The sequence below is a fragment of the Anolis carolinensis genome, unplaced genomic scaffold (genome assembly GCF_035594765.1).
Source record: "Anolis carolinensis isolate JA03-04 unplaced genomic scaffold, rAnoCar3.1.pri scaffold_9, whole genome shotgun sequence".
NCBI classification, from domain to species: Eukaryota; Metazoa; Chordata; class Lepidosauria; order Squamata; family Dactyloidae; genus Anolis; species Anolis carolinensis.
In genome coordinates, this window is record NW_026943820.1 from 4242817 (window position 1) to 4251554 (window position 8738).

The following is an 8738-nucleotide window of genomic DNA, read 5'->3' on the forward strand; positions in this document are numbered from 1 at the left end:
AAACATTAACAACCAACACATCTTGAAATAATTTCACTTGTCATAATGCCAACAGCCTGAGCCCTATTGCAAATGTTTTGCTGCAAAATTCAAATTTAATAATGTACGAACATACTCTCTTGTTTCAGATGTTACGCTGCAGTGTCTTTAACCCTGTTAAGAGGAGTTCCTACCCCCCCCCCCCCCCGTTGTGCAACGGGTTAAACCCTTGTGCTGGCAAGACTGCTGGGCTAAAGGAGGTTCGAATCCAGGAAGCGGGGTGAGCTCCCGTCTGTCAGCTCCAGCTTCCCATACGGGAACATTAGAAAAGCCTCCCACAGGATGGTAAAACATCCAGGCATCTGCTGAACAAGGTCCTTGCAGACAGCCAATTCTCTCACACCAGAAGCGACTTGCAGTTTCTCAAGTCACTTCTGACATGGGAAAAAAAACCTCTTAAGGTTGCATGTATTTAGTCGGCCAGAATTCAGAAAAAGAAGAAGAAGAAGAATAAATAAGAATAATAAATAATAATAATAAACGATGAAGGAGGCAAACAATTGGGGGAGGTCGAAGGCTTTCATGGCCGGGATCACAGGGTTGTTGTATGTCTTTCGGGCTGTGTGGCCATGTTCCAGAAGAATTCTCTCCTGACGTTTCGCCCACATCTATGGCAGGCATCCTCACAACCTCTGAGGATGCCTGCCATAGATGTGGGCGAAACGTCAGGAGAGAATGCTTCTGGAACATGGCCACACAGCCCGAAAGACATACAACAACCCCAATTGGGGGAGGGTTTGGACCTATATATTCAGTCATCCCTATCCCTGTGGCCAATGGTAAGGGATGATGGGAGATACTATTGGGAGATTAAAACCTTTCCACTTGGACATCTTGACTTCCTGCCTTCACATGACAGGCCATGGGGATTGCTTGTTTATGTGATATCTTCGGGCAGAATTGTGGGAGTTGAATAAAAATAGAGGAAGCAGCAGCCTGCGGCTCCTTTAAAACCGCCGCCATCTTTGTTGATGGCAAGGCGTTGCTTTCCGTTGAGCAGCTGACGCCGCCAAAGGCATTGATTTGGAAACTTCCGGTTCTGGCTCACGTATGGCATTGCACATATCCCGGCATCCCTTGCGGCGCTTCTTTCTTTTTCCGGCCGGCCATTTTCCCTCCCGGGAGGTGAGTTATCGTGTCGCGGAGGGGGACGGGGCCTTATCTGCCGCCATCCTCCGCCTGTAACGGGGCGGATGGCTTTTCAGGCGAGCGGGGGGATTCTGGAGGGCCTCGCGGGTGCGGAGGAAGGCTTCTTTGGGGCGGGGAGGGCGAGGCCGAGCGGGAGGCGGCCCTGGAAATGAGCGGCCCCTCTGAGGCGCCGACAAGGCCTGGGCTGCTTTTGATTTGATTGATAGTTCTGTTCTGTAGGCTTTGGATGGAAGAAATCCATACAATATAATTATAGTGTTTTCTGGATGTCTGTATTTTATTCGTATCTTGGTTCAAAACCAAACAAGCCTTGCTTCATACAGCAGTAATTGTTGCAACCCTTAGCCACCTTTATTTAGGAGCAACTAGGCATGCCTCTACACTGTAGAATTAATACAGTTTGACATCACTTTTAACACCTCTTGACACATTGCTATGAAATCATGTGCTTTGTAGTGAATCTACACAAAGCATGGGCCAACTTAGACCCTCCAGGCCGTATCTATTTACAGTAGAGTCTCTCTTATCCAACATTCTGGATTATCCAACGCATTTTTGTAGTCAATGTTTTCAATACATCGTGATATTTTGTTGCTAAATTCATAAATACAGTAATTTCTACATAGCATTACTGTGCATTGAACTACTTTTTCTGTCAAATTTGTAGTTAAACATGATGTTTTGGTGCGTAATTTGTAAAATCATAACCTAATTTGATGTTTAATAGGCTTTTCCTTAATCTCTCCTTATTATCCAACATATTCACTTATCCAACGTTCTGCCGCCCCATTTACGTTGGATAAGCGAGACTCTACTGTATTATTTATTTATTTACAACATTTTTACCCCACCTTTCTCACCCGAGGGGACTCAAGGCAGCTTACAACAACTGGCAAAACTCAATGCCCAGAACCAATTCAATAAAAGTCAACAACACATTTAAATCAATTTACAATACATAATAAAAAACATCATACAAAGCTTAAAACATATAAATACTTAGGTCCATTCGTCCAGAAACCTTGCATATAAACCTTAGTTCAGACCATGTCGAATCATAGTGCTTACTCGTTAAAGTTGTTTTTACTCGTTTTAGGATGTTTTTAAGATGTTTTTAAATTGTTAGATTTTAGCCTGTTCTTGTAAGCCGCCCCGAGCCCTAGGGGAGTGGCGGCATATAAGTTTGAATAATAAATAAATGCTTGCGCACATAGCCATGTTATCTATACTGTACAATGAATGCAGCTTGGCTCCTTGCAAAACTACAGCTCCCAGGATTCCACAACTGGGAGCCATGCGGGCCAAACTGCATTAATATTTTTTAGGAAAGCATAACCTTTTAGAGATCATAACCTTTTAGAAAATGGTTTTCATAACCTTTCGGAGAATTGCCAAAACCCTGTTTGAGTAGAATCTTCTCAAGTGGTGGCGGGGTACAAATGAAGATTTATTATTATTACAACCAAATGTAATGATGCAAGGCAATTGGCTTCAGTTGTTAGACTGAAGAATCTGTTGTCTCTGATCTGTGAGGAAATAGAGATTATGCCGGTGCATACAATTAGTAGTTCTTCAGAGGTGTTTTTCAGTGCCCAAAATATATTTACTCTCCCATAAAACAACTTGTTTTATATTATGCACTCAAGAGACAAAATAAAGTAGACTTTGGGGAAAAAATTAACATTTGGTTTTCTCACAACGTTCATGTGTTCAGCAGAATTTTATACAACAGTTTCAGTGGTCTGTGCCCCAATTGTTCTTCCCAATTAGAAGAGACCTATAAAATTAGTGAGGACCTGGTTAGATGCAGAGTTGGCAGAGAAGTTGGTCTTAATTGGATTCAACTGTGTATTTAGTTAGTTCTCATGGTTGTGATCATGAGATTACCATTGAAAAACAAAATATGCTGCAGGATGTCCCATAAAAACAAAGGTTTTGCAGTTTAATAAACTTTTGTATTATGATAGAACCAATGAGGAAGTGACATTTATAGCCCAGGAACAAAAATCGTGTTACATAGTGTTATTGGTTGACAAAAGTAAAATTATGCACCTTTTAAATAAGCATCTTGCAATTTCAAAATCCTCATTATAGATAGCTAGGTAAGCAAGCATGTTAGAATTATTATTGTTGTTGTTGTTGTTATCCTGCTTTTATGTTGCTTGAAGTAGTATCGCACATAGGGAAGATTATAGAGTATTCTGTTTATTGAGGAGATCCCAGCGTAAATAGACAGTACTTCCACCTTATTCTGTTACTATATTATATTTGTTTTGGTACATGGCTATGCCCAGATTAGGTTCTTTATCTTGATAAAAATTGAATTTTTTTCCCATTAAGCTGACATGTTTTGTAGGCCTGAGAGAACAGATTTGAATCTCTGCCGCATAGCATCAAACATACAATTTATTCATTTTTAGAGAAATCAAGGCGTTTTTAATATGCCAGAAAGTGCTTTTGTATCTTTAACCAGCTCCTTGTAATTTCCAGGGACGTAAGCAGCCATGGCGCCCAGCCGAAATGGCATGATATTGAAGCCCCACTTCCACAAAGACTGGCAAAGACGGGTGGCCACTTGGTTTAACCAGCCGGCCAGGAAGATCCGCAGGTGAGGCCTTGTGCACAGGTTCTGTCTGGACAACATGAAAGGAGAACAAGGGTCAGGCTTTGCCATTGAGGGGTCCTTTGGGGACCTAGTTTGTGTGGATCTGTTCCAGCCAGATGATGAAAATTCTCCGGAATCTCTGTACTCCATTGATGATCCCTTGAACCCATATCTGCTGATGGCTGTGGTAATGGTTTAAATGGCTGCCAATGGGAGGGTAGTTAGTTTTTCATGCAAAGGGTAATGTCTTACACTGCCTTGTCTTGGCATGTTCTCTAAATCCAAGTAAGATTTTTGACATCCTCATCTTTCTCAACTCAGGAGGAAGGCACGGCAGGCAAAGGCCCGTCGGATCGCTCCCCGTCCAGTATCTGGACCAATCAGACCCATCGTGAGGTGCCCCACCGTCCGGTATCATACAAAAGTTCGGGCTGGTAGAGGATTCAGCTTGGAGGAATTGAGGGTAAGTCAAAAAACAGTAGGAAAAGTTTAAAAGCACAGGAAACAGTTGCCCACAGGAGGTGGGATGAGATATCCTGGTGCATGAAATAGCTTTGAAACTGAGGCTGAAGAATCGGATGTCCTTTCTGTAGTGGATGAATTGCTGTATAGTTTATTGGGTTTGTTAGAAAGCAAATCAGCTTCCTTAAATAGTAGGTATCTTGCTTTTGTTACACAGATGTGAAACTTTTGGATCTCAGAGTGTTTTGGCTTTCAGTGTCTAACCGGCCTTCCCAGGATAGGTCATGATAAGGGGTTGCAAAAGGTGGAGTCTTGAGCATCAGAAAAACTACAATTTCTTCCTCTTCAATGAACATTCCCGAGGAAGCTAGCGGTGTTCTCTTCTTGTTCCCATTTATGTAAGAATAATGTGTAGGCAGCAGAAAACCCAAATCTTCCACTTGATTCTGTTATTATATGGGTCTTTGGATGTGGGTGAACCACAGCTCTTTTTGTGTGTCTTGGAAAATATATACATGCAAATATACTTTGACTTTTTATTATATACATAAATGTAGATTTATTTTTCTCCCAATTTTGACTGTGATGCAAAATGATTCTCGTTGCTTATTGGACAGATATTGTATTAGACAAATATTGAACCTCCAGATGTTTTAGCCAAACCATTATTTAGCAGTCAATCTGTGTTTGTGTGTATCCCAAGGTGACGATCCACAAGGTTAAAAGAAGATAAAGTTGGTCTTAATTGTGGAGACAGAGTTTTAACGGCCATTTTACATGTATTCATTATATTTTAACCTGTTTTCAATCACACTGTAATATTTAATTGTTTTTTAACTTTTGTATTGCGCCTTTTAAACTTAACTAAAGTGTGGTATTGTGACTAAAGTCTTCACTTGAAGAAAAGTGGGGTATAAATAAAGTTAATAATTAGTTGTGCAAATGCGCTTCCATCCACCATTGAAATGTGGGCCTCAAGGATTAGAGTTGAGCCCAAGGGTTCACCCAAATCCACCCTGAGACTTCACGGGAGTCTATCCCCATCCAGGACACCATCGTGATACGTTTCTGTAGAGTCCCTGCAGTCAGATGATGACACTGTCTCTGGACTATCTGTAGTGTCCATGATGACCATGTCTTGAACCCTTTTCCAGCTGATGACTGCTGTGGCCGCAGAGGAGGGGTTGGGTGGCCTTGCGTGACAATTGCATGAGGCTTTGTAAAGTTTTCAACCCCTTCTCCGTAGATGGCAGGCATCAACAAGAAGTTTGCCCGGACGATCGGGATCGCAGTGGACCCCCGGCGTCGCAACAGGTCCACAGAGGCCCTGCAGGCCAATGTCCAGCGGCTGAAGGAGTACCGCTCCAAACTCATCCTGTTCCCCAGGAAGCCTTCTGCACCTAAGAAAGGAGACAGTCCAGTAAGTACTGAGGGAAATTAACAAACATTGAGGCCTCAGGCTGAGAAGAAGCAGCAGCTCTGCTGGGCTGAAGGAAGAGTGGGGTGATAAAACAGTGCTCAGAAGCACTGGACTCACGCATCTAATCTGATCTGTTCCTTTGAGTAAATTCTGGAAGATTGGCCCAACACTTCCATGCTAGGATTTATTTTTGTGCAAAGGTGGATTAAATGCTCCTTTACTCATCTAAATGGCTTTTTTCTTTATTTCCAACCCAGGCAGAAGAGCTCAAGATGGCCACCCAGCTCTCCGGACCAGTTATGCCCATCAAGAATGTAAGTAATCTTTTCCAAGGCTTTTCCCTGGCACTTAGTAAGGAGACCCTTCCTGATTATAGATGGAATGTCTTGATACCCTGCATAGTGAAATTCAAAACTGAGTCTCTAAGCTGTTTTGGGTCTCTCTTTTCAGAGGGAAAAAGCAGGATAATAATAACATAATAACAACAACCCTAATAATGATAAAAGTAATTGAGTTTATAGGTTATGACAGTTAACATAATACCATCCTGAATACATCCAGTCTTGTCTGATTTCAGAAGCTAAGTAGGGTTAGACATGGTTTGTTTGGAGGGAATATACTATAGATCTCCAGATTGGAATCAAGAAAAAGGCTGCTGCAAATCAGAGTTGGTAGTACAATAATAATAAATAATAATAAAACTTTATACCCCGCCACCATCTCCCCAAAGGGACTCGGGGCAGCTTACATGGGGTAGAGCCCAAACAACATAATTGGATAAAAACACCATACATGCAATTCACAATATAACAAGTTAAAAACAAAATACAATATAAAGCAGAGGTATTATAATAGTTAATAGTATCAGGTTATACAAGGTTTATGGGCTCCCAAGGACCTTACTCTATGCCCACTTTTATAGTTTTGTTCGTAAATGAAGTCCTTTTCTGACTTAAGTAAAGTTTGTGTTTAATTTACTTCATGGCTTTGCTGCCAGGGCTTTGTTTGTAAGGTTTAATCAGAGGCACTTCGTTGCTATTGCCTTTCTCTGAGGTTGGAGAGTGAGTTTCCCAATGTTATTTTAGTCCCAACACTCGGTGTATTGCACTAGCTGACTAGTGGAGCTAAAGTATGAGTGACCATGGGTCCCTTGCCTTTCCTTCCCAGGTCCACAAGAAAGAGAAGGCCCGGGTCATCACCGAGGAGGAGAAGAACTTCAAGGCCTTTGCCAGCCTGCGCATGGCCAGGGCCAACGCACGGCTCTTCGGCATCCGGGCCAAACGGGCCAAAGAAGCTGCTGAGCAGGAAGTGGAGAAGAAGAAATAAAAATAATAATAAACTGTTTGCTCGGGGCCTCTCAATAAAAGTGGATGGATCTGAAATTGCAACATGGTGCCGTCTTGTGTCTAAACATGGGAAAGGGAGACGTGAGCTGGGAACTGAACTGAGGAAGAGCAAAAAGATGTCAGTCCAGTTAGAGGTTTGAATGCCTTTCTATGGGTGGTGTTTGTATTTGAGTGAGTGGCAGCATTGGCTCAAAAGGCTCTAGTGTGAACAGGAATCTATCAGTAATTGAGAAGGAGCAGAGGTTTTCCAGTTCTAAGAAGCAAGCGGCGAGGTTGGGAACCACTATTCTATGACTTTTAAAGGTGTAACTTTATTGGGTTACATTTTTCTTTCTTGAGATCAGTTGTAGCTGCTGAACAGACACACTCGTACTAAAAGTGAGCTGTTTTTCCCCTGCAGCTTGGCTTTGGACAACAACTGCCAAGGAAAGTACAGTTTTGATTATAGGAATGTCTTGTCCAATTCTGTGATTATAGGAATTTCTTGTCCAATTCTGTGTTGTACTGCCTTTTCACCTTAGCTGCATCATAATAAATGATATTTGGCTTAACACATGCATGTGCAAACTGGCCTTCCAGGTGTTTTGGACTTCAGCTCCCACCTTATAGGAATTGGGGGAGCTGAAGACCAAAACACCCATAGAGCCAAAGTTTTGCTCTTAAAGCTGAGTCAGATTGTGAAATTGCCCAAAGCTGCACCTGTTCAGCCCTATAGATCTTAGCATCTCCAATTGTTGCAGTACCTCATCAGAATGACCCTGCAGGTGTTCACATACACTTACTGTGTGCCTTCAAGTCATTTCCAAACTTTGGCAACCCTAAGGCAGAACGCACCATGGGATGTTCTTGGCAGTTTTGGTTCAGAGTGCCTTCCTTTGAGGCTGAGAGTATGACTCCAAAGGTCATCCAGTGGATTTCCATTAAAGGGCCAAGACTTCCACCTTAGGCCCCTTCTACACTCATATAATCCAGATTTTCAAAGCAGATAATCTGGATTTTGTATGGCAATGTATAAGGGGCCTTAGTCTCCAAAAGCACCCAAATCTTAAAACCATAATACTGACTCACTAATACATTGCAAAATAATGTAATATTCAGTGCAGAGTCAAGTCATTCTCAGTTCAGAAGCATGATGGCATGCCAGACCTGCGTTTGAAAAACAAGTTTTGGTTTTCTGCGACAATATGAGGTTGTACTGATAATGGTCCTGTGGGTAGAAATTTTGTGGATTCCCAAATGAGGATGTTGTAGTTTGTGCCAGAATTGCCATTAAGAAAAGAAGAGGTCAATTGGGCCATGCATTTTCCTGTAATAGACTCATGACGAGGCAAAAGCAGGAGAAACTTCAACCTCCTGAGTTTCTCGGTCCCAACATTTCGGGATCTAATATACGGTTGGTTCCTTAAGTAAAATGGGAGAAACCTTTTGGGAAATGTACAGCCTGGTGAAAGTTTGTGCTTCTTTTACTACGTTAAATGATACAATGGGCCCTTGGGGTTTGCTGTGGTTTGCATCCACGATTCCTTATAGATCCCAAAATCCATGTCTCCTCGAGTCCTGTTGTATGCAAAATCAAAGCTGGCTGTTGTTTTTTTGGAAAATATTTTCAACTGGATAGTGGAATCTATGATGAAGAGAGCCAGCTGTAATAACTTAAGTGTGCTGAACCTCTCTCTCCCGAATCCAGTCCTTTCGAGAACGGAGTTGCAGAAAAAAG

General features: G+C 42.1%; 1 protein-coding gene and 1 non-coding gene across 2 annotated transcripts; both read left to right on the top strand.

Moving 5' to 3' along the window:
• Positions 1-1024: 1024 nt before the first annotated feature.
• Positions 1025-7063, top strand: rpl13 (ribosomal protein L13). The gene is made up of 6 exons (XM_003227440.4): positions 1025-1164; positions 3679-3796; positions 4115-4256; positions 5502-5675; positions 5933-5989; positions 6843-7063. The coding sequence occupies exons 2-6, from the start codon at positions 3693-3695 to the stop codon at positions 6999-7001; spliced, it is 636 nt and encodes a 211-aa protein (XP_003227488.1). The 5' UTR covers positions 1025-1164; positions 3679-3692; the 3' UTR covers positions 7002-7063.
• On the top strand, positions 3911-3989 carry LOC134293700 (small nucleolar RNA MBII-202). The gene has a single exon (XR_010000661.1). It is a non-coding gene; the product is annotated as a small nucleolar RNA MBII-202 (small nucleolar RNA).
• Positions 7064-8738: the final 1675 nt, after the last annotated feature.